Source organism: Ictidomys tridecemlineatus, chromosome 2 (genome assembly GCF_052094955.1).
Source record: "Ictidomys tridecemlineatus isolate mIctTri1 chromosome 2, mIctTri1.hap1, whole genome shotgun sequence".
NCBI lineage: Eukaryota > Metazoa > Chordata > Mammalia > Rodentia > Sciuridae > Ictidomys > Ictidomys tridecemlineatus.
Window position 1 is genome coordinate 112,732,453 of NC_135478.1, and position 25,475 is coordinate 112,757,927.

Consider the following 25,475-nt stretch of genomic DNA (forward strand, 5'->3'; position numbering starts at 1 on the left):
AAAAACGAGGCAAAATAGCAAAGTGGGCTGCTATAGTTGCAGAAAGCATGTTGTCCCTTGAGGCCCTGGCTTTGATGGTTTAACATTCAGGTCTTATTCCACTGGCTACTTCAAAAGAAAAGATCTTGCTTGAGAGAATACTGCAGAGCAAAGAGATGGTGAGGGTGCTCACTGGAAGGGCTTTATTACAGTGCCCTAAGAATCACTTGACAAATGCACCAGTCACCCAGCAAACACTCTGAATGCCTGCTGTATTCTATGCACTCTGCTAAGCTCTGGGATACAAAGATGAATTAGGTATGGCTCCACCCTTGGAAATTTTATACTCTAAGAGCGCTGCTGAACATGTAAACAAATACCAACAGGGATATAACTGTGGTATGAGGAAGATAACAAGAGAAAGAAAAACTATCCTCTGATTGGTGGGGAGGAGTAATGGTGACTTGGCGGGGTGGGGGTGGGGTTCCTCCACAGAGGAGAGGATGTATCAGCTGACAACAACAGGCTGATTGCCAAGCAGACAAGAGGCTCCCAGCCTGAAGGAACAACATGTGCAAATGCACTGGGGCATAAAAGAGCCTGGTATGCTCACATAACACAGTATAACCATAAGCTGTAATGCAGGGCACACGTGAGCAGGGATATAGAAGAGCCTGGTATGGTGGCAGACAGCAAGGGTAGATCAACAAAGGACAGTGATTCTGGCTAAAGAGTTGCCCACATGCAGAGTTCTCAGAGGTATTAAACAGGCAGAGACTCCCAATATACAAAATACAAAGTCCAAGACACCAAAGAGAATGCTGGTTTTCGGTTGCCAATTTGACTGCCTGGATGGGCAGGCATTTATGCCTTACATCTATGGCTAATTATGTATACGTTCTCATTAAGTCTGCTGGCCAGTTAAATGTTTACTTGAACCCAGTGGTACTTTACCACTGAGCTACATCCCCAGCCCTTTTTGTTTTTTTATTTTGAAACAGATCTCCCTAAATTGTTTAGGGCCTTGCTAATTTGCTGAGGTTGGCCTCAAATTTGTGATCTTCCAGTCTCAGCCTCCAGAGCTACTGGGATTATTGGTGTGCACCCTGGCGGTTTACTTTTTAGAGACAGGTGTCATGACTTTTTAATGTCATGCCGGGGCACTCTACCGCTTGACCTTCATCCTCTCTAGTCCTTTAGATTTTTATTCTGCAATGGGGTCTTGCTAAGTTGTTATGGGCCTTGCTAAGTTATTGAGGCTGGCTTTAAACTTGATCCTCTTGCTCAGTTTCCCAAATCACAGGGATTACAGGTGTGTACCACTGGTGTCTGGTGCCCTCCCTTTTTTAAAATATTTTTTTAGTTGCAGATGAACACAAAACCTTTATTTATTTATTTTTATGTGGTGCTGAGGATTGAACCCAGTGCCTCACATGCTAGACAAGTGCTCTCCCTCTGAGCCCCAGCCCCAGCCCCCTTTTTCAAGTTTTTATTTTTGGTACTGGATTGAACTCAGGAACACTCAACTACTGAGCCACATCCCCAACCCTACTTTGTATTTTATTTAGAGACAGGGTCTCACTGAGTTGCTTAGCACCTCACTTTTGCTGAGACTGGCTTTGAACTTGAGATCCTCCTACTTCAGTCTCCCAAGCAGCTGGGATTACAGGCATATGCCACCACGCCCAGCCCTTTTTAAAGTTTATTTTTATTTATTTATTTATTTAAGTTATAGATGGACACAATGACTTTGTTTTATTTATTTATATGTGGTGCTGAGAATTGAACCCAGTGCTTCACATGTGCTAGGTGAGCGCTCTACTTCTGAGCCACAACCCTAACCCCTTTTAAGTTTAATTTTTAGATGGAGTTTCCCTAAATTCCTGAGGCTGTCCTTAAACTTGCGTTCATCCTGCTTCAGCCTCTCAAGTAGCTGGGATTACAGGTGTGTATCACCAGGCTGCCCCAACTAGTGTTTCCTAATAGCAGACTATGCCTTTGTCTTGAGGCCACGTCTCTTGCTGACCTGGTCATTTTAACAGCTGAGATTTGTGTGTAAGGGCTGTAATCTCTTAGAATGGGATTGCAATCCCTGTAGACAACCACCCACTGCTGCTTCATAATACTAATATTAGAAAATGTAGAAGCTGGGAATGTGGTCCAGTAGTAGAGTGCTTGCCCAGCAATAATGTATGTGACCCTGGGTTGGATTAACAGTACAAGAAGGAAGGAAAGGAGGAGGGAAGGAAGGGAAGGAGGGAGGAAGGAAAGAAAATATAATGTCTGTCATTCAGTATCAAATGCTGCATTCACATGAACATGGGCTCTTCTGGATGTACTGGGGGAAAAAATCCTTTGAACACCTCAACAAATCCCTAGACAATTCTAGAAGAGCCCTGCAGAGAAGACCTGAGAATTTGCCCTAGTTAACAATAATCTTGTTGTGTGATCTTAGACAAGCCATTAAACCTCTCTGGGCTTCAATTTCTTTCTCTGTAAAAGGAAGGATTTAGGTGAGCAAAAACCACACTTAATAGGGTCAATGCCGAAAGAAGCAATGGTGGCAGGGAAAGTGGTTAGAGAAGGTTGTCTGGCTGACCACCCAGAGACCGATTCAAGGCTGGTACCTTGGGTGAAAGATCCTAATCTGAGACTGTTTTTCTTGGCTCTTAGGTCTAGAAATAGGAATTCACAATGCCCAGATAGGTACAGACATGCTGTGATGGTTCTGTTCTAACTTTACCAACTTAGGATTTGACAAATGACATTAAAGCACCATCCACCCAGGCCCTGCTTCCAGATCTTTCCTGTTATTCAGAATCTCATAGTCAGGCATGGCAGTGAGCATACCTGTAGCCCTACTTATTCAGAAGGATGAGGCAGGAGAATCACTTGCATCCAAGAGTTCAAGACCAGTCTGGGCAAAATAGTGAGATCCTGTCTCAAAAAACCCCAAATCCCAGAAACCTGGGATTGCTTGTTGCTCTGTGAACATGAACTACGGATTTAGAGGGAAATGCGCAGCCATGGAGAGGTTTTGTCCTGAGCAGTGGTGAGTCAGCCAAACTAGCCCTGCCTACAACAAAGAAGCCCTTTCTAGTGACCAGATTTAGCATCTTTATTTAGACACATTACTAGTTTTGTCTCACTGACTTTTCTCTTTGTTTTACTGCTGTTTGTTTCACTGTTGGCCAATTACTGTTTTGGTAGTGGCTGCTTACTAATTATTATGCTGGTTTTTAAGCTAAATTTCACTAGGAAAAAACAAAAACCTTACTTTTCCACCTTTAGATAGGTGGAATGATTACATACAGTTCAGTTCTGGGAGACATGTGCCTCTTTAGCAGCTAATATCAAATGGCTAACACTTAAGAGCACTCACTCTGTATAAGGCTTTACAACCAGTGCTATACATGGCTTCACTCCTTTACCCCTCACTACAACAGTAGGAGTTAGGGCATAGTTAATATCTCTATTTTATAGATAAAACAAAGAGGGTAAGTAACGTGCTTAAGCAATCTGGTTCTAGAGTCTGTGCTCTTAACTGCCACATGATATACTTTTATTTTATATAGATCTCATTAGTTTGACTCACAGAGGGAAAATTTCATTTACAAGTTTCTTATGGAATTGACAAGCTAGTCATCCCTCTCCCCATTATAAATCAGCTATAGTATATATAAGAGAAAATATGCAAGTAGTCAATTTTTCTAATTTGTACTTACTAGGCATCTTTGACTAATGTTACCCTGCAAAGAGAAAATTTTAAAAAAATAAGACAACTTACCACCGGAATTAGGATTTTTCATATTTCAAAGCAATACACAATCAGTCTGAGAGAGGTGAGCTGGACTCACTGTCCCGCCACTGCCTTTCTCTCTAGAGATACTAGGTACCCAGGGTCTGGATTATACCTAGAGAGAAGTACAGTCCCAGGACCTGCTGCTGGAGAGGAGGACTTGGGGGTCAGCCTCTCCAGCTTGTTTCTCCTGATAGTAGGACAGTTCTTTTAAAGGCAGAAGACAAAGCCCTCTCTTCTCCCCTCAATCCCTGTTTACAGGCAACTTTTCAAAACAACTCAGTTTCTGGAACTGTTTCCTCCCTGCCATTTACAGGAACTGCAGCCATGGTAGCTACAAAGGGAAGAATGTGGGGAAGTGGAAGGGTAAGAAAAGGCCCCGCTTACATCACACCTCTTAGCCACTTCTGGCAACTCATTCAACAAATTTTCCCTCCCATACCAAAGATATGTCCCTGGTGACACAATGAGGGACAAAAAGCCCTATGGTAATTGAAGTTGTAATACTTGTGAAGCCCTGGGTTCAATCCCCAGTGCTCTCCACCCCCACAAAGCCCTGTGATCTTTGCCTAAAAGGTCAAAGATGTCATGAAGAAGTTGATTACAGGAATAAAGGTAAAATGAAAATGACAAAAGGCTTTTCAAAGGAAAAGTCTATGGAAACAAGACAGGGGAGCTGACCTATTCTTCAGGGGTGAGCTATAGCTCTTTCCCTGAGCCATTCAGGTAAAGATCTGAACAATGAGTAGGAGTTAATTAGGCAAAAAGTGGGTGAGATAGCAAAAAGAGGCTGAGGGCACAGTGTGAACATAGCTCTCATTAACAGGGGAGGGGGTTTTGGATCCTTTGAAAAAGAGTAGTGAAGCAGAAGACATGCCAGATGATAATGGTTCCACTGGAGGGGGTGTTAAGGATTTTGGTTTTTATCTAAGAACACCAGAAAGCTGTGGAAGTACATAGGAAGGATACAACACAGAGTGTGATATAGCCATATTTTTAAAATACTTTTTGTTTTATAAGATCACTCACTATAACTGTACTGGAGAGAAAGGGTTGGGACATGCAGAGTGACTATGGGAGATTGGAGGGTAGACAATTTCTTACAGCTGTTCCAGTAAGAGATGACGGTAGCCTGGAATAGGCTGCTGGTGAGAGAAATGGAAAAGAGCAAATTACATCCAAAATGTAAATCTGAGCAGGGTGTAATGGCGTGCACCTACAGTCCCTGCTACCTGAGAGGTTGAGTAAAGAGAATCACTTGAGCCCAGGATTCAAGGCCAGCTTGGGCAACAAATCAAGACCCAAATTCTAAAAACTAACCATCCAGGTGAGGTAGGTGCATACTTGTACTTCCAACGATTCAGGTGGCTGAGACAGGAGGATCACAAGTTTGAGGCCAGCCTTAGTAATTCGGCGAGCCCCTCAGCAAATTAGCGAGATCCTGTCTCAAATAAAAATATAAAAAAGGACTGGGGATGTAGCTTAGTGGTTAAGCGCCCTGGATTCAATCACTAGTGCCTAAATAAAGAAGTGACTAACTGACTAATGTAGAGAGGAAACTGATAGACTTGGCTATGGAGGATAAGAGAGAAGCAATATTAAGGAGTCCTAGATCTCTAGCTTAGGCAATGATAGTACCATTCAATGAGATAGGTTACAGTGGACAAACAGCCAGCTTTAGAGGGATAGTCATAAGTCCAGCTAAGTCTAAGCTGCCCAAAAATCATTAAAATGGACATGACAGATTGACAGTCAAGACAGACATATGGGTCTAAAGCTCTATAGAAGGGCTGGGGCTGGAGATATTGCTTTCAGGGGTCATCTGTGTATGAAAGACAGTGAAAGCAATGGGTGTTCAGAAGAACTTCTAGGGAGAAAATAGAGTACACCTGGAGGAAGAGTAATATCAAAGGAGGATAAGCAAACTGGAATTACTAAAGAGATAGGAGAAAACAAGAAGTGTGTAATGTTCTGGAAGTCAAGGGAAGAGAATATTTTAAGAGGGAGAGACACTATATCAAATGCTAATATCTATCAAGTCCTAACCATGACCTTAGACTGTGAATAGATAGATGATTGAATTTAATCTGCATAACAACTTTTGGAGGCAGAAAATATTTCCCCTTTCACAGATGAGCAAACTGCAGCAAAGAGAGATTACACTGCTGACTCATGTTCAGGTGGCTGGTAAGTGAAGCTGGGATGTAAGCTCAAGCAGCCAGACTTTGATTCACTTTTTTCAACTATTGCAGATTGAGTGTTGCTTATCTAAAACACTTGGGAGCAGAATCATTTTGTATTTTGGACCATTTGCATATGCATGATGGGTATTTGGGGTATGTGAACTAAGTTGAAACATGAAATTCACTTATGTTTCACCCTTATAACAAAGCCTGCAGGTAGTTTTATACAATATTTTTAGTGTGTCTGCATCTTGATAATGACCAGTCATATGAAATTGGGTATGGAATTTTCTACTAGTGATATCATGTTGGCAATTAAAAAGCTTTAGATTTAGAGCATTTTGGATTAGGAATGCTCACCTTGTGCCTCTAGTACAATTTGTGAAGTCATATAGGAGGAAGACTGAAGAGTGGCCAGTGGACAAACTGATGAGGTCATCCTCTGCAACATTACTAAGGAACTTTGCTTCAGGAGAGAAAGAATGGAAGTCAGAAAGAATGGAGACAGAAAGAAAGTCAATATTACGAAAACTCAGATGTCTAGCCTTCCTTTCTCTGTTGGTTCCATTCCACCATGGCAACAGCCAGCCTTAATGACCTGCTGACTTACTGTTTCCTTAGAAATAAACTGAACAAACAAGCAACACTTTCTGGAGAAGGCCACTGCCAGAATCAAAGGCTCAGACCAATAAATGTAATGACAACAGTACAACAGCAGAGGGCAGGGTTCCCACATCAGGAACACAATATTAATCAGCGAGGGTTAACAGCACTTTGGTTGATACTTTAAAATTCATGAAACTTTGAACAAATGCCTTTCAATATAATCTAACACTATTAGTGGATGGCAGGCAGGCTGAGGAAATAACCTCAGTGAAGTTAAATGCATGTCCATATTTAGGAATGCCAAAACTCATCAGATGTGGTGGTGCATGCTTGTAATCCCAGTGATTTCAGGAGGCTGAGGCAGGAGGATGGCAAAAGACCAGATTCAGCAACTTAGTGAGGTCCTAAGCAACTTAGCAAGACCCTGTCTCAAAATTAAAAAGAGGAACTGGGGATATGGCTCAGTGGTAAAGTACCCGTGGGTTCAATCCCCAGTAGCCCCACCCCGCCAAAAAAAAAAAAAGGAATGCCAAGACTTGAAAGCAAGGAGTCAGAATGCCTAGGTTCAAATTCCAAAAAAACTATTTACTAGCTCTATAACTTTAAGCAAGCAACTCTCATTCATTCTCTCTCTCTCTCCCCCCCCCCATTTATTTATTTATTTATTTTTATTTTGGGGTGGTACTGGGGATTAAACCCAGGAGTACTCTACCACTGATTTACACAACCATTTTTTATTTTTATCTTTTTTTATGTATAACACCATCTAATTTCTGTTTTTAAAAGATATGCCAAGTCAAAAAATAGAATCAGTGGCTGAGGTTGTGGCTCAGTAGTAAAGTGCTCGCCTAACATGTGCGAGGCGCTGGGTTTGAGCCTCAGCACCACATTAAAAAAAAAATAAAAACAAATAAAAATAAAGGTATTATGTCCAACTACAACTAAGAAATTTAAAAAAAATAAAATCAATATGAAACAACGAATTTGCATTAATTAAATAGAAAACTTTAGTACATATTTTTTATTTTGAGATAAGATCTCACTAAGTTGCCATGGTTGGCCTCAAATACATGATCCTCCTGTCTCAGCTTCCCAAGTCTTTAGAATTATAGGCATGTACCACTGTGCCCAGCCTTACTTCTCCTTTTTTTTTTTTAAGATACCAAGAATTAATGCAAATCAAAACTACTCTAAGATTTCATCTCATTCCAGTCAGAATGGCTGCTATTATGAATACAAACAACAATAAGTTTGGTGAGGATGTGGGGAAAAGGAACTCTAATACACTGCTGGTGGGACTGCATATTGATGCAGTCAATATGGAAAGCAGTATGGCGATTTCTTGGAAAATTGGGATTGGAAACACCATTTGACCCACCTATCCTTCTCCCTGGTCTATACCCAAAGGACCTAAAAACAGAATACTACAGGGACACAGCCACATCAATGTTTTTAGCAGCACAATTCACAATAGCTAAACTGTGGAACCAACCTAGATAATGCTAAGTGAAGTTAGCCAATCCCAAAAAAACAAATGCTGAATGTTTTCTCTGATATAAGGAGGTTGATTCATAGTGGGGTAGGAAGAGGGAACATAGGAGGAATACACGAACTCTAGATAGGGCAGTGGGGTGGGAGGGGAAAGGAGGGGGCACGGGGTTAGAAATGATGGTGGAATGTGATGAACATTATTATCCAAAGTACATGTATGAAGACAATTGGGTGAATATACTTTGTATACAACCAGAGATATGACAAATTGTGCTCTATATGTGTAATAAGAATTGTAATGCATTCTGCTGTCATATATAAATTTTTAAAAATTAATTAAAAAAATACAAGGGATTAAACCCAGGGGCACTTAACCACCAAGCCACATCTCCAGCCCTTTTTATTTTTTTATTTGAGATAAGGTCTCACTAAGTTGCTTAGGGCCTTGCTAAATTGCTGAAGCTGGCTTTAAATTTAGGATCCTTGGACCTTAGCCTCCAGAGTCCTAGGGATTACAGGTTTGTGTCACCAAACCCAGCTTCTCCATTTTTAAAATAGATAAGACTTTGTTTTAGGGGAGAAAAAATAGAAGTCAGACTGAAGTCCACTGTTTTTATTGGGTTGTCTTAAGAATAAATAAGGGCTGGGGCTGTAGCTCAGTGGTAGAGCGAGTGCCTTACACATATGAGGCACTGTGTTCAATCTTCAGCACCACATAAAAATAAATAAAGATATTATGTTGATCTACAATTTAAAAATATTTTTAAAAAGAATTAAATGAAACCAGATCTGTGAAATGTAAAGGACAATGTCCAACACAAAAGACTCAACAAATGATTTCTATTATTATAATCCCATTAAATCTGTTTAGATGGAAGTGAAGGTGGGAAAATGAATGTAGCATAAGCAACATGAAAAGTACCTTGTCTGCCAGCCAATTACACACTGGCCTTCCTGTAGTTACAAATTTAGCAGAAATAGTTTGTTGCCTGATAAAGTGATCAGATTCTTCTATCAACATTAGCCCTTTTCCAGAGCATAAACAATACTAATCATTTCTTACAAGAGAAAGCACACATAGTCTGTGCTCATGATCCTGAGAAATGAGGCCTTGACAGTTCCCAGGAGCCTTAAGAATTGGATTTTCCTTGGATAATACTGTAGGAACCAGGTTAAACAATAGAGACCCAGTAGTATCCCTGCTCCTTGGCCAAACACCCCTGATGAAGGGGAAAACACAATGATCAGAAAACTTGTCAAGTTTCTTTAGCTTGCCAACTTGCTAAAAGCTATTCAAAACTCCACATTTTAACCTGGGCTATGATGTTCACTCTGGTTGCTTTCCGGGCCTTCCCTGAGAGAGGGAGCCAGGCCCAGAGAGCTTCAGAGAGTATGACTGAGAATCAATGGCATTGTTTAAGGAAAGGAAGTCAGAGTCACTCAGAGTTTAAACAGACCTGTTGGGAAAGTGGGGGAGAGGAAGGAGGGCTGGTCAGCTATGTGTTCAGGAGATCAGAAGGATCCTGGCGAGGTGCCCAACTACACCAGCACAATTGCCAACTGGGCTATTTTCAGAAGTTTCCTCAGCTGGCCTCTACTGTACAGTCCCTGGTTCCAGCCTTAAGTGGCTTCCTATTGTGCGAGACACCTGAGGATCTGAAGGAAGGCAGTCAGAGGCAGGATTACATATATGGCTGTAGATAGGGGGATGGGATAGTATAAGAAGGAGGTGAGGAGAGGAATTTAGACCAACTCCAGCAATTTCTCCATTCAAAATCCAGCCCCACCCAGTGACTAAGAAAACAAAGGTGTCTAGGAAGGGAAGAAGAAAAGTAATTCCCTTTATTGTAACAGAAGGCAATCTGGGTCAGACCACAGTTGAGAGAAAGAACAATAAATTTCTCTAAGTAGCACAGAGGGAAATTCTCGCTTCCAGCAGGCCTGTACTCAGACACAAGTTCATCAAAAGCACAGGCAAATGGGGTGGAAGAGATCTTAAAAGACCACTCACAGCCAGGCACAGTGGCACATACCTGTAATTCCAGTAATTCCAGCAATTTGGGAGGCTGAGGCAGCCGGATCATAAGTTTGAGGCCAGTTCTTAGCAACTCAGCAGGAGCCTCAGCAATTTAGTGAGACTATCTCAAATTTAAAAATTTAAAAAAGAACTGAGGATATAACTCACTAGTAAAGTGCCCCTGAGTTCAATCCCCAGTACTAAAAAAGATATCACTTAAATTGATGTCCATGTTTATTATAATTCAGTTACCCCTGGGGTTAGACACACATAGTTATTCTCAATTCTAAAGATATTTCCCCCAATTTTTCTCTCTCACACATACACAAGGAGTTCTCAAAACAAGGATAACATCTGACTAGACCTATAAATGAAACAATTTGGGCAAAAGTCAAACTGACTCCATAACAGTCACTCTCCCCAGAGCAAACTATCAGACTATATTAGAGGGCACCATGTCATTGAATTTACCATGGGAAAGCTCAGGAGTTGGGAGATATATTCCTTGGACAGAGCTGGCTCTGTCCTCAAGATGAGTGGCAACTCCAGGAGACTAACCCTATATGCTTTACTTCCCCCCACAATCATGATTTTTGGTTTAATGTGCCAAGGTAGTTCAAAATTGCCCTTATTTCCTGTGGCTACACATCAGGTAACCAATGAATGTGTAATAAGAGAAATAGGAAGCCGGGTGTATTGGTGTATACCTGTAATCCCAGTGGCGAAGGAGGATGGCAAGTTCAAAGTCAGCCTCAGCAACTTAGCAAGGCCCTAAGCAACCTAACAAGACCCTGTCTCAAAAAATAAAAAGGACTGGGGATGTACCTCTGGGTTCAATCCTTGGGAGAGAGAGAGAGAAATAGGGGCAATAGGGATGGGGTAAAGTGTTTGCCTTGCATATGCAAGATCAGGGGTTTGATCTCCAGCACAATCACCACACATCCACACACCCACACCCACACTCACACCCACACACAAACACATAGCCAGGGGTTTGATCACTACCATACATACACAGAGAAACACATGGGAGAGAGGGAAATAAATGTAAAAATACACATGTATGTAGAAAATACACTTATAATATGAAGTGGCAAGTACTGATTATCAAGAGCTTTCTATGTGACAGATCATCTGCTAGGCACTTTAGATAGATCATCACATTTAATCCTTCCTAACAAGTACATGGGATGAGTAACATTCTTATCCTCATTTTATAGATGAGGTACCTGAAGCTTAGGGAAGTCACCCATCCAAGGCCAGTTAATAACTTGCAAAGCCAGAATTTAAAACCAGACAGTTTTATTCTGTAGCCTATGTTCTTATACTATTATCCATTGTGCTAATATGTGTTACTTTTTTAAAAAATATTTTTAGTTGTAGATGGTCATGATACCTTTATTTTATTTTATTTTTTTTATGTGGTGCTGAGGATCAAACCCAGTTCCTCTCACACATGTCTGGCAAACACTTTACCACTGAGCTACAACTCCAGCCCAAATATGCATTACTTTTTTATGTACATGCATTTGTATGTATGTTTTTCTCTCTCACACATACACAAGGAGTTCTCAAACAAGGATAACATCTGACTAGACCTATAAATGAGCCAAGACCTCAGTTCTAAGTCCAGATCTTGTCATCCATGGCCTGTCTGAGTGATACTGAGCCCATCCTTTTGGTTTCATCTTTGATATGAAAGGGTTATATAATATAGTAGGTGGTTCCACTAAATTTTAAAGTCCTTTGGCCCCAGAAAAATTCAGAAATTTCAATGATTAGTTTATTCTACCCTGTCTTGCTTATTTTGAATAGAAAACATTCACACAAATAGGAAAACAGCAGAAATAAATTTGACCAATGTGGATTAGATGCCCAGATAAGACCTAGTATGGGAACTCACTGAGTTCTGATGCTGCTTATAAGCTTCAGCTATAAAATGAAGGAGCTGGCTAAAGGCTTTATATATAAGGTAACTCAAAGCTCTGACACTCTGCTTCTATCATACTAAACATCACAGAGAAGTTAACATTGATATCCCTGGGGTGAAGAGAGGAGGAACTAAGGCAATCAGAACCACAAAGAAAATGAGAGCTCTGAGTTAGAGCTAAAGGGCAGGAAAATGCTGGATTCTCTCCAGTTCTTTCAGAGGCCAGACCTCTCCAGACCAACCCCCCACGTAGTTCCTGGCAGGGAGGCAAGTGCTTAAAGGCCAACTAAATTATTTGACATCAACACAGGGGATGCTTTGCAACAAGAGCAGTGTGTGGGAGCTGGAATCCATAGCACATGGTGCCTGTCTACAGGCTATCTTTCTCAGGACTGGGCACAGTCCTATCACTTGAGACCATATGGCCAGACATGCCCACCCAGCCTCCAGAGAGGACAGCTCCTCATTCCAACAATGTGGAATGACTGTGGGCCAGGCACTATTTTAGGGTTCTGGGGAAGACAAAGACAAGCTCTCAGCCTTGAGGATTCCAATCTGATGGAGAAAAGGAAGAACCATTCAGGGAGTGCCTACTACGTACTGAGTGCTTTGCATACATCATTTTATTCAATAAATCTAACACCCCTATTTTCTTTTTTCTTCCTTCCTTTTTAATTTTTATTTTATTTTAATTTTGAGACAGGGTCTTATTAAGTTGCTTAAGGACCTGCTAAATTGCTAAGACTGGCCCCAAACTAGAAATCCTCCTGTCTTAAACTCCTGAGTTGCTGGGATTACAGGCACGTGTCACTGGGCCTGTCTAACCCTGTTTTCTAATTGTGGAAACTGAGCCATAGAAAGCAGGAACAAGCTGGGTGTGGTGGTGCACACCTGTAATCTCAGTGACTTGGAATGCCTGAGGCAGGAGTATCACAAGTTTGAGGCCAATCTCAGCAATTTAGTGAGGCTTTGAGCAACTTAGTGTGACCCTGTCTCAAAATTAAAAAGGGCTGGGAATATAGCACAATGGCTCAGAAATGGTAAAAAAAAAAAAAAAGGTTCAAACCCCAGTACAAAAAATAAAAGCAGAACAAATACAAATCTGACTTCAAAATGTGTGTAACTATCAAGACACTGGGCTGCCTTTAAGCAATAATCTAAAAGCTATAATGAAGTTAACAAAAAGTAAGAATCGGGGCTGTAGCTGTAGCTCAATGGTAGAGTGCTTGTTTAGCACGTGTGAGACAATGGGTTTGATCCTCAACACCACATAAAAATAAACAAATAAAAAAAGGTATTGTGTCCATCTACAACTGATATATATACGTATACACACACACATACACACACACACACACACATAAAAGTGGGAACCTATGGAGGCATCCTGTGTTGTAAAAGAGCCAGTATCACCATTTGCACTAAAAACAACTCTTTTTTAAAAAAATATTTATTTTTCAGTTTTCGGTGGACAACATCTTTATTTTATTTTTATGTAGCGCTGAGGATCAAACCCAGCGCCCTGCACATGCCAGGCGAGCACGTTACTGCTTGAGCCACATCCTCAGCCCTAAAAACAACTATTGAGACACTTGTAGAATCAGTAGTGCAGACATGGGAAAGTCGTTCTTTCTGGGTCTCAGGTTCCTTATCCATAAGGTGAGGGTGCTGGGAGAAACCCTGGGAAGGACTCCTCTCATTCTCCAACCCCACCTCTAACTGCTCATTTGTGGTTCTTCCACTTTAACTAGCTTCAGGGGTGTTCTTCTTTGGCACACTTCTCTCCCTGCCCCCCCTGCCTGTCAGGAAAAATTCAAATTCTCAAGTCAGAAGCTTGTTTTTCTGTTTTCCAGTAAATAAAACAGAACCTAGCCCATTGTATGCTGGTAAAGAAAGGAGGACAGCATACTTACCGGAAGCAAGAACTGTGCCAGGCTTCATTGACAGTCCTGTACAACCTCTGACTTGGAGCAACATGGTCCCCACAGCCGTGACACCTCCAGGCATCCTCACCTACACATAAAACCAAGAAGGTCAAAGGCCTGAAGTATCAGGAAACAAAGAGACAGGATTTCTATCTTGCAGAATAGAGTGAGTTAATAGAATCTCATACTGAAAGGATTAAGCCAAGGTTCGGCTCAACATCCAGTTTTCTCTCCATAAGATCTCTCTGGTAGGGGTTGAGGCTATAGCTCAGTGGTAAAGTCCTTCCCTCACATGTACAAGGCACTGTGTTCGATCCCCAGCACCACATAAAAATAAATAAAGATACTATGTGCTCATCTACAACTAAATAAATATATTTTTAAAATATAAAGCACTTGGCAATTCTCAGCTCATTTGTTCAGGGACAAGGAACTCATGGCCTCAAACATGATTTCATAAAAATGGTTCTGACTGGAAAATGTAGCTCAGGGAAAGAGCATTTGCCTAGCCTTGTGTTTGATTCCCAACTTAAAAAAAAAAAAAAAAAGCAGCTCTGATTGCCAGGTGTAGTGATGCATAAGGATCACAAGTTTGAGGTCAGCCTCAGAAATTTAGCAAGACTTTGTCTCAAAATAAAAAATAAAAAGGGTTGAGAAGAAGCTGGTCGCAGTACCACATCCTATAATCCCAGTGGCTTGGAAGGCTGAGACAGGAGGATGGCGAGTTCAAAGCCAGCCTCAGCAAAAGTGAGGTGCTAAGCAACTCAATGAGACCCTGTTTCTAAATAAAATACAAAATAGGGCTGGGGATGTGGCTCAGTGGTCAAGTGCCCCTGAGTTCAAGCCCCAGCACCAAAAAAAAAAAAAAAAGGTTGAGGATATAGCTCAGGGGTAGAGTGCTCTGTGTTCAATCCCAGTAAAACACACACACTCTCTCTCTGTACGAAAACAAAACCAGAATTTAAGCCTTCACTTACAGTTCTGAGTATAAGAAATGTGAGGGTCTCCCTGCTTTCAGTGTCAGCCTGTCTCTGACTATTCCTGGCTCATACCCAGAAACCATTCCTCTCTGGGTTAAATATGTTATTGCCTTTTACTACTGCTCCAATTTTCTATCAATTAGTCGAAGAGCTTATTCATTCAACCAACAACACTGATCCTTCTGATAAAAAGCTCTATGTTAGAGACTGTTGGATAACATTGCCTCTGCTCCTCAAGCAGAAAATTCTTTGGAAAAAGACAAACTCTTCCACAATGTAACTTTTCACTTGGACATTATTTCAGAAGTAGAATTACTATTTAAGTTCATTGAAAGAAAAGTTTGGGTATAAAAAGAATAAACATGTAATAAATGTTTCTTATTTGCTAAGAACTGTCCTAAGTGCTTTCATAGACCCAATCTCATTTAATCCTCAAAATAATCCTTCCTGTGTCACAAATAGTATCATCCTTATTTAATGGATGGGAGAACCGAAGTTCAAAGGGGGGGGCGTGATGGGCCAAATAGCAGATTTAGCATTCAGACTCTGGCTTATCTGAAAGCATCTGCTCTTTCCACTTCACCATACTAACTCCTGTTCATTGGAAGAAGGGGCTAGGAAAGTCTCTGTAGAGAAAGTGAAAATATGAGCCGAGACTTGAAAGATGGAGAAGATTTACCAAAGGCTGAGAAAGGGTACCCCAGGGCTGTGTGGGCTAAGATCAGCATGGACAAAAAGCACAGGTAATCCATGTCCTTATGAAAGGGAGGTACCCCAAACAAAACACAATATTCTTGATGTAGCTCAGATACCAACTTTTTAAAATAAAGTGGGTAGCTGAGATCAAGCTGTGGTACCTGACTTAGGCCTAGAAAGAGGGACAAGGTTGTTACAAGATTCTCTTGTGCTCTCTGTGTATGCAGCTTTGTTCTCTTACTGTGACTCCAGACTGCCACAGGCACAATGACGGTCACTGAACCCTGTTTCACAGGCACAGGGACCATGAATAGACAAAGCATAGCTCCAAGACTGTTCAGCACCATTTGGGGGCAGTCAGTGTACAGACAGTTGTCCTCTTTGTAACCCAGAGCAGTTAAACAAGTTGGCAAATTTTAAAATCCACTCCTCTCCTTTAGTTCCTTAGTGATGGGACATATATATGCTCACCAGTAGTTCTTCCAAGATCTAAAACTGACTCTTAAGAGAGGACAAAATTTTCTGGGTGGCAGAATGGCAATAGTTAGAGAGTACACCATCATTCTCAAAAATCCAGGGTAGAAAATCTAAAAGACTCACTTGAATCAGACTCAGGTCAGATTAGACACTGAGCAAGATGACTAATTAGTGAGAGATATGTGTGTGTGTGTGTGTGTGTGTGTGTGTATGTGTGTGTGTGTGTGTGTGCTTACACAAGGGCATGCACACAGTTCTGGGGCTTGAAGCCATGGATTCACAGGCACTAGGTGTTGGTAAAGATGGTGCCCAGAGTGCTTCTCTTCCGGGCGCTCAGGTCCATGACAGACTGAATGGCAAGCGAACCATGACCTCCAAACCCTGTGAATGGCTCGAACTTTGAATGGCGCACCTCCAATCCCTAAAGTGGCACGAACTCTCGGCCAATGAAGGAGTAACAGCTCACTCGCCTTGCTCCTCCTCATCCTGTGTTAAGCCCATAAATATCAACACCTTGTTCATGTTCGCTCTTACTCTTTTACTCTCCCTCTCTCTCTTACTCTCCCCCCTCCTCTCTCTCCCCCCTTCCTCTCTCTCCCCCCCTTCCTCTCTCTCTTCCCTCTCTTCTCTCTCTCCCCCTCTTTCTTCTCTCTTTCTTTCTCTCTCTCTCTCTCTCTCTCTCTCTCTCCCTCCCTCCCTCCCTCCCTCCCTCCCCCCTTCTCTTCTGCGACTGGCCGCTACAGTCCTGCTAATAAAATCTTGGACAGGTAAACGATTGTTTTGACTTGTTGAGTTTACAGAGCTTTTCCACCGTTCTTTACACTAGGCAAGTGCTCTACCATTAAGCTAGACCCCTAGCCCCAGTGAGAGGGCTGTTTCTCTTTCTTTCTTTCTTTTTTTTTTGTACTGGGATTGAACCTAGGGGTACCTTACCACTGAGCTACACCCTTCTGCCTTAGCCCCCCAAGTCCCTGGGATTACTACGGTGTGCTACCACACCCCGCTATATGGGTTTTTAATAAACACTGCATCCAAATGAATCTTCTAAGTTCTGAAGTACCTTCTTGAAACATTTTAGAACCTTACATGGAAAGACTTTTCCAGTCAGTTTATGAGCATGTTTTACCCCACCCCCAGTAATCTCATTATCTTGGAGCCACACCTTGTTTCTCCTTTTTAAAATTTCAACCCAAAAGTAATAGTGTCTAAGTTGACCACCCACTTACTCAACAACTCAACATTTTGGCTCTGAATAACTTCTGACTGCTTCCAAAATTTAAAGAGTATCAGAACTTTCATTATGCGGATATTAAAGAAAGCTTGTTGTTGCCACACCCTCTAGAGACTTCTCTGTTTTCTCTAGTCCTGAGAAACCTCAAAATCATTCAATCTACCCTTTATTTTAGTACCTGTTCTGTATTAAGCACGAGGGACACAAAATCTAGACCCCCCCCCCCCACAGCCACCTGGTTCCACCTTATGCCTCTCTAGTCCATCCCTGTTCCTTGCCCTGGTCCTACTGCAGATCTTTGGCTGCTTTTCCTTGTCTACTGTACAATATTAGCTGGCTCACTCAAGACTCCAAGTTATCTCAATTCCAGGTCCTACTCCCCAATGTCTACAGAACAAAGGCTGGACTATTTAGCTTGGCACTACTGAATTCCATTCTATCTCACCTCTTAGAAAATGCAAACTTTCAGTTATCTCCACCACCACCCCCATTTTTCACTGGCTCCTTTTTAATCAGTCAAATAAGCTCAAGTCTTTCCCAACAAAAACAATTCTGGACCCCATTTTCTTCTCTAGCTACCATCTTGATTTATCTGCTTCATAGCCACACCTATAAAAAATTGTCTACATATCAATGTCCTCATTTCCTCATTTCCCACTTACTACACAATCTATTGCAATCTGGTTTCCACCCCCACCATTTCTCTGAAGCTGTCTCACCAAGGTCAACAGTAACCGCTTATTGCTAAATTCAATGGAAATGCTTCAGTCATTCTTTCAACAAATATTTACTGTAGGCCAACTATGCGTCTAACCCTGTGTTGGGGGAAAGAGCATCAAACAAGAGAGAGATTAGACACAGGACAAATATTAAACAATAATATAATTATAATTGGGGCAAGTGGAATGAAGGAGTTATCAAGTTCATAACTAGGAAAACAGGGCTGAGGCAAAATATTCCTTGAAGAACTAATTTCCAAACTGAGTTCTAAAATATATATAAATGTAAATTAACTGGGCAAAAAAGGGGAAGGGAAGGACAACACTGGAGGGGTAGATGCAAAGGCTCTGAGGCAGGAACAAAAAGCTCCTCACACTTCCAATAAAGATGGCTATAGTTACCTTGAAAGGACTAAGGGAACCACGTCTGGCCCCTGGCATACTACAGTCCTTAAAGGAGTGAATAGCTCTCACAAGGTAAGCCCCCTAAACCTTGACTTCTCATCATCCCTTACAAAGAAATGCTCTAGTTATATTTCATCTGTTTTGTATTACTGCCATACACATTAATGTTCTTGCACCCTGACATTCACACCTCAAGTTATTCATTATGTTTAGCATACTTTCCTCCATCTCTTGCCCTTAATTAGGTTTCTTCCTTGACTGTCCCCCAAAGACAGGCAGTATTTGTTCCATTTTGTCTATACCTGTTTTATATCATTTGTGTGTGTGTGTGTGTGTGTGTGTGTGTGTGTGTGTGTGTTTGTGGTGCTGGGAATTGAACCCAGGGGTACTCTACCACTGAGTTACATCCCCAGGCCCTATTTTGAGACAGGGTCTCATTAAATTGCTGAGGCTGGTCTCGAACTTGTGATCTTCCTGCGCCAGGTTCCTAAGTCACTGGGATTACAGGTCTGTGCACAGTACCTGGCTTGTTTGTTCTTTAGTTACTGTATTTCACTGCATTACTTTTTTTTAAGACTTTTTTTTTTTTAGTTGTAGATGGGCACAATACCTTTATTATTTTATTTATTTATGTGGTGTTGAGGATTGAACCCAGTGCCCCATGCATGCAAGACAAGCGCTCTCCACTGAGTCACAACCCCAGCCCCATTGTTATATTTTTTTCATTTCAGAATTGGTTTATAACCTTTTATCACATAATTGTTGCATAGTATAATTCTGTTCATCATGCTACTTAAAAGAAAAAGGCTTGGTGCAGGGGTGCACACCTGTAATCCCAGTGACTCAGGAGGCTAAGGCAGAAAGACCACAAGTTCAAAACCAGCCTCAGCAAATAAGCAAGCCCTAAGCAACCTAACCAGGCCTTTTCTCAAAAAAATAAAAAGGGCTGGAGATGTGGCTCAGTGGTTAAGCGCCCCTGGGATCAATTCCTGATATATATATTAAAAAAAAAGAAAGAAAGAAAAAGAAAAAAAGAAAAGAAAGCCAAACAGAGCAGCATTGTATTCACCAGTAGCATATGGAGGCACATTTTTCTTCTCAAGCACTACAGTGAACCTAGAATTCTTAGGGCACACATGGTCACTATAAGCCGACTCGTGGTTCAGAGCAGAGCAATATACTAATAGTAAACACATCTTAAAGGGGTGGTGCTGAGGATGGCGCTGTCAAATAATGAAACCAATGATAGCAGTGTAGAATCTCTGGATGCCACAGATTAAATTTTATAAGTATACTTCACAACCCTACAGTAAATTTTCTCAAGTGTAATATTTCAACAATGCATAAATCAGTAACAACTAATGTGTTATCCTTTTGTTTTTTCAGACCAGAAAAGTGTTTGCTAAACTGCCATGAAGAAGTGATAATCAGTTTGGATTATTCAATTTTAATGCATATTCATAAGTATTCCATGCATCCTAATCTTATACCAAAGACAGTTGTCTTAAGTAATACTGGCACAATTTTTTTGCGGGGGGTTTGCTGGGGATTGAACCCAGAGGTGCTTTACCACCAAGCTACATTCCCAGTCCTTTTATTTTGCAACAGGGTGTTACTAGGTTGCTGAGGGTCCAAGTTACTGAGGCTGATCTTGAAGTTGCTATCTTCCTGCCTCAAACTCTAAGTCATTGGGATTATAGGTGTGTGCTACTGTGCCCAGCTACATTTTTTTTTTTTTTTAAAGAAAAAGCTTTGAGGGCTGGGGATGTGGCTCAAGCGGTAGCGCGCTCGCCTGGCATGCGTGCGGCCCAGGTTCGATCCTCAGCACCACATACCAACAAAGATGTTGTGTCCGCCGAGAACTAAAAAATAAAGATTAAAAATTCTCTCTCTCTCTCTCTTTCTCTCTCTCCTCTCACTCTTTCTTAAAAAAAAAAGAAAAAGAAAAAGCTTTGAATAATGGTTGCATTCCACTTTTTTTGCAAAAAAAACAAAAAACAAAAAACAAAATCTGTGATGATTATATAGTGAAATAAGATATAGTTCACCCTGTATTTTTCTGTCTCTTTCAATCACCCTCGCTCAGCTTTTCTCCCTCACTCCCTCACTCCCAGTTCTAAGGGGCAAGACTTGCTACTTCAACATCTTCTTATCTCTAGGGCCTAGGGTAGAGCTGGTACAGAACAGACACTCCTTAAAGGCAAATCCAACTGAAAGGTTATATACAACTGCAAGCTATGAAAGTAATTTCTAGTCAGATACAGTAGCATGCACCTACAGTCCCAGCAGGCAGAAGGCTGAGGCAGGAAGATCATTTGAGTCCAATGTGGGCCATATAGGGAACCCCTGTCTCAAAGAACAACAACAACAAAAGAAGTAATTTCCCAGATAATCTAGCCAGGTACAGTAGCACATGCCTGTAATCCCAGCAACTAGGGTGGTTGAGTCAAGAGGGGTGGCAAGTTCAAAGCTTGTTTCTCTGTTATGCATTCACATTGCTTATCTATTACAAAGTACCAGGGCAAGGATAGTCACCCAGAACCCTCAGCCTTCTTAGCCCAGACCTTTTTCAAGAGAAGGCTCTTAAAAAACAAACAAAAAGGGCTGGGGCTGGGGCTCAGCAGCAAAGTACTTGCCTAGCATGTGTGAGGCACTGGGTTTGATTCTCAGCACTACATATAAATAAAGAAAATAAAAGGCCATTGACAACTAAAAAAATATTTAAAAACAATACTTTTGGCTTCTTGAGCTCCCTTACAATCTTGGAAGTCAATAATCCTGATTCTCTTACAACCTCTATTCCAGGAAATGCAAGAGAAATATAATGGTGTGAAGTCTTAGGGATTTTCTGTGAAGTCCAATGAAAGACCAATCCAGAATTCAGTCTATGCAGGAAGTTCTTCCTCTAGAAAAGTACCCCATTCTACCAAGTTGTTCACTCTCTCCCTCTATAGTATTTACCTCTTATATTTGTAGACTTATCAACAGTTACTGATTGTTGGAGTCCAGAAAGGGAGCCCAATGAAATATCACAGCAGTCTCCAACAATAGGGGGTCTTTATCAGGTGTTTAATAAACAGCAAGTTGTTCCTCCAATTATTATTATAATGTGTTGCTTTTAAGAAGGGGGAAAGGAGCTGGGGCTGTAACTCAGTGGTATAGTGCTTTCCTGGCACGTATGAGGCAGTGAGTTTGATCCTTAGCACCACATATAAATAAATAAGTAAATAAAATAAAGGTATTGTGTCCAAAAGTGGCATATACTGTAATATCAGAGAGTAGGAGGTTGAGGCAGGAGGATCCCAAGTTTGAGGCCAGCCTCAGCAATTAAGCAGGACCCTGAAGAACATAGTGAGACCTTGTCTCAAAACAAAAAAATGAAAAGGGCCAGGGATTTAGCTCATTGCAGAATACCCCTGGGTTCAATCTCCAGTACAATAATAGTAGTAGTAGTAGTAGTAATAGTAGTAGTAGTAGTGGGGGCTGGGGATATAGCTCAGTTGGTAAAGTGCTTGCCTCACCCTGGGTTCAATCTCCAGCACCACACATACACACACAAAAAGTGGTAAGTGTGCAACACAAACAACAACTGCTGCAAATGGCTTTGTGAACTCACTAGGGTAGGCACTAGTAGGACAGGATGGTAAAGATGCAGAGCCTTGGGGGCTGAGGTTGTGGCTCAATGGTAGAGTGCTCTCCTCACACGTGAGAGACCTGTGTTGCTTTTAAGAAGGGGGGAAGGAGCTGGGGCTGTAACTCAGTGGTATAGTGCTTTCCTCAGCACCACATAAAAATAAATAAACAAAATAAAGATATTATGTCCATGTATAACTAAAAAAAATTAAAAAAAAAAGATGCAGAGCCTCTAAAATAATCTAATCTTGAGTTGGGCATTTAGTGCAGCTTAGCATCCCCAACCCTGGATTTGATCCCAGCACTACAAAAATCAAAATAAATAAATAAATAAATCTAATCTAATATAGTCTTTCAGTATTTTGTTTTGTTTAAAGAAAAATGGGTTTGGAGAAGAAAGTTGCTTAACCATCACAAAGCTAGTGAAAGCTGATCTTGCAGCAACTCAGATCCATAGCCAGTTGTGTTTGTATTATCCTTTGTAACCTCAGACAAGTTAAGACTTGTTGAAGACCCCACAGCAATTTGATAGAAGGGTCAACTTGGTGCCCCAGCTCAGAGCCAGTGCTTAACACTCACCTTTATCTTGGTCTAAATTGGGTTTCTACAAACTAGTCCTTTTCAGACGTCAAAGTGGTAAGAAATTCTCAAGCACTGAGCGCTCTGAAGACCCTAATGCCTAGCCTGAACCAACACGTTCAGATCCTGTCCTTTCATTTGCGCAAATTCTTTAAAGCTTCTCATGTTTCAGCAGACAATGAGAACCAGGAACAAAACCCAGTCAATTCAGCAGAGCATAAAACAACAAGCGTGTTAACTGCTGGGCCCCCTGAGAACTAGCAGGTCAGGTATATAAATCCCACTTGTTTCAGGACAAAACAGGAAACAGAAGGGTAGGGCAGCAGCTCTGGTAAATAGCCAAAAGAAAAAGATCACATTTTAATCAAGTGACTACCAAAAAGGCTAAGAGTAATGATTAACGATACTCTCTCCCCTATATCCCAAAGGGTTTTCATCCTCACTAGTTTACCAAATATTACTAAAGGGAGTGTCTCAGGAAAAATAATTAGATGATTTTTAAAGGAGCTTCTAAGTTTATTGGGAACTTAGTTTTTTGTTTATAAAAGAAGAATCAAATAGTTCCTTATAGTTCTGAGTCTGTGACACCAAACCAGGGGCCTTTCATTTTTCAGGTTAAGGCACAGACATGGGATTCTCAGAAGTTTCATTTTTGCTGTTTTCTTCTTCCCTTAACTCCTTAGTTTATCTGTTTTTTTTTCTTTCTTTCTTTAACTCTTTATTAGAAAAAAACAAAAAAACAAAACTATGCAGAACTGGAGGTAAGAGCTGGGTTTGAAACCTGTGTCCTTTGCCTTAGATAATTTGTCTACTCTCTCTGAACTTGTCTCCTAATCTTGAAAAAGAGGATAATACTACCTACCTTATGGGATTATCCAGCAAATTAAAAAGAAATAATGTAATAGATGTGAAAACACCCCCTACAATGCTTGGCATTTGGTTGGACCAATCTGTGAATTATTTCTCTTCCTTCTTGCATGTATATCTAGGAGGTTAGCCAGGAAAAAGAATGAACAGAACAGACTAACTTCTGAAATCTGAAGGGAATATTTTCAAAACAAATCCAGGAACCTTTTTTGTGTGTATGTGTGGTAGTAGGTGTACTAGGGATTGAACCCAGGGGTACTTTACCACCAAGCTACGTTCTCATCCCTTTTTATTTTTTATTTTGAGAAGAGGTTTCACGAAGTTATTGAGGCTGTCCTCAAACTTACGATCCTCCCATCTCAGCCTCCTGAGTTGCTGGGATAACACGCATGTACCACTGTACCCAGCCTGGCAACCTTCTTCTGTGTGTACATGTGCAAGGTACAGACTAGGCCAGGAACTACTGAGGTCCTGGTGAATATTTATCAGGCTTGAGGGACAAGGACATGTAGAGAAATGAAAAGTTAGAGTGGTGTCAGGAGAAGGGCAAACTCTATACTCAGAGAGACAAATGAGACAGAAGGTTTCTGTGTCTTTCAGGCTCCTACTTCTAACCATAAGCGGACTTTGCTAGGAATGAGTAGGCACTTTCTTATCTGGGGGAAGGCCTGCAAAGAATCTGTTTATCATAAAACTAGTTGCTCAATTCGTACATTCTCATATAGCATTTCTCTACCCATTGTCCATGATTAAAAACTACTTTGAATCCTTACTATGTGCCAGATGATATTTTAAGCACTATTCAAGTATAAATTAATTGAATACAAAGATCCCATGAGATAAGGATTAGTAATATTAGTTAGACTCCAAAGTCTATGACTTTACAGATTAAACTTTCTTTTCTGGGGATGAGGCAGAGTGCTCACTGAGCATGTGAGAGGCACTGGGATCGATCCTCAGCACCACATAAAAAATAAACAAAATAAAGGTATTCTGTCCATCTACAACTAAAAAAATTTTTTAAAAACTTTCGTTTTTGATCAAACAAATTAAAAGTAGAAAGATCACACAAGGTGAGGGGTTCAATAAATACTTTAATATAAGCAGGCAATGGTTTCATGTTTTAGCCATTATTGGATATAAATTGGTAGATAAAAGAGTAATTCCTGCTACCATATAAGAAAGGCCAAGGGTAAGAAAGAAGATGGACTTGCATAAGACTACTATAGTTCTAGGTCCTCTCACTGAAATGCCAAAGTGATGCCTGGGGATGGGCCCTACCCCTCCCTAGTATGCCCCTTAAACCTAGACCTCTCAAGTTTCCTTCCCAGATCAGAAGCCAGCCCTAAGCTGGAAATTAGCTCAATGTCCAGAAGATCCAAAGAATCTACTATGAATATGGAAAGCCTAATAGAGCCCTTTGAGCTTTGAAACTTTAGAGTTCTCTTGGATCATATTATGGTCCCTCCATCCAATACAGATCCATCCAAGTTACCCTGCCCTGTCCATATCATGGGGCATCTCCTATGCTACCTTTTCTACTGCTACCACTAACGATGTACCTAAGGGTCCACTGTACCCATCTCCAGATTGGTACCCTAGGCCCACATCATGACTTCCTGACTAAACCTGTGGTGTCTAATGCAGACTGGAAAATTACACAGTCCTCAGCCTGGCATTAAACCCTCTACAGTGTGACTTTACCTACCCTTTCAGCCTTACCTTCTGCTTCCTACAACTCTCCCAACTCCTAATCCTTGACTCTATCACATATATCAATTCAAATGAGGAGGCTGAAACTTGACTACCTTTCATCCTATTCTTACAGTTTCTTTACTAAATTATCATTCCTCCCCTTTCTAAAACCTATTTGACTTCTCAGATTCATAGGGTTGGGGATATAGCATGTACTCAGAATAACTAAGACACTGGGGAGTGAGGAAGGGAAGCAAAGAAGG

The 25,475-nt window shown here is 41.1% G+C and overlaps 2 protein-coding genes across 5 annotated transcripts in view; one reads left to right on the plus strand and one right to left on the minus strand.

Moving 5' to 3' along the window:
- The window catches only part of Pik3ip1 (phosphoinositide-3-kinase interacting protein 1), a 76,458-nt gene extending 54,042 nt beyond the window's left edge, over positions 1-22,416 (plus strand). Inside the window, exon 6 of one of the 2 annotated variants that reach the window (XM_078039579.1) lies at positions 19,825-22,416. In XM_078039579.1, the coding sequence (XP_077895705.1) occupies positions 19,825-20,065 (241 nt within the window). In that variant the 3' untranslated portion in view covers positions 20,066-22,416. Of the gene's footprint in view, positions 1-13,858; positions 14,323-19,824 lie in introns of those variants that run through there. The other variant, XM_078039583.1, reaches the window with a different exon arrangement.
- Positions 1-25,475, minus strand: part of Limk2 (LIM domain kinase 2) — a 68,969-nt gene that overhangs the window by 39,679 nt on the left and 3,815 nt on the right. For 2 of the 3 annotated variants that reach the window (XM_005339859.5, XM_040292042.2), the window contains exon 2: positions 13,919-14,018. In XM_005339859.5, the coding sequence (XP_005339916.1) occupies positions 13,919-14,018 (100 nt within the window). Of the gene's footprint in view, positions 1-6,321; positions 6,428-13,918; positions 14,019-25,475 lie in introns of those variants that run through there. The other variant, XM_078039578.1, reaches the window with a different exon arrangement.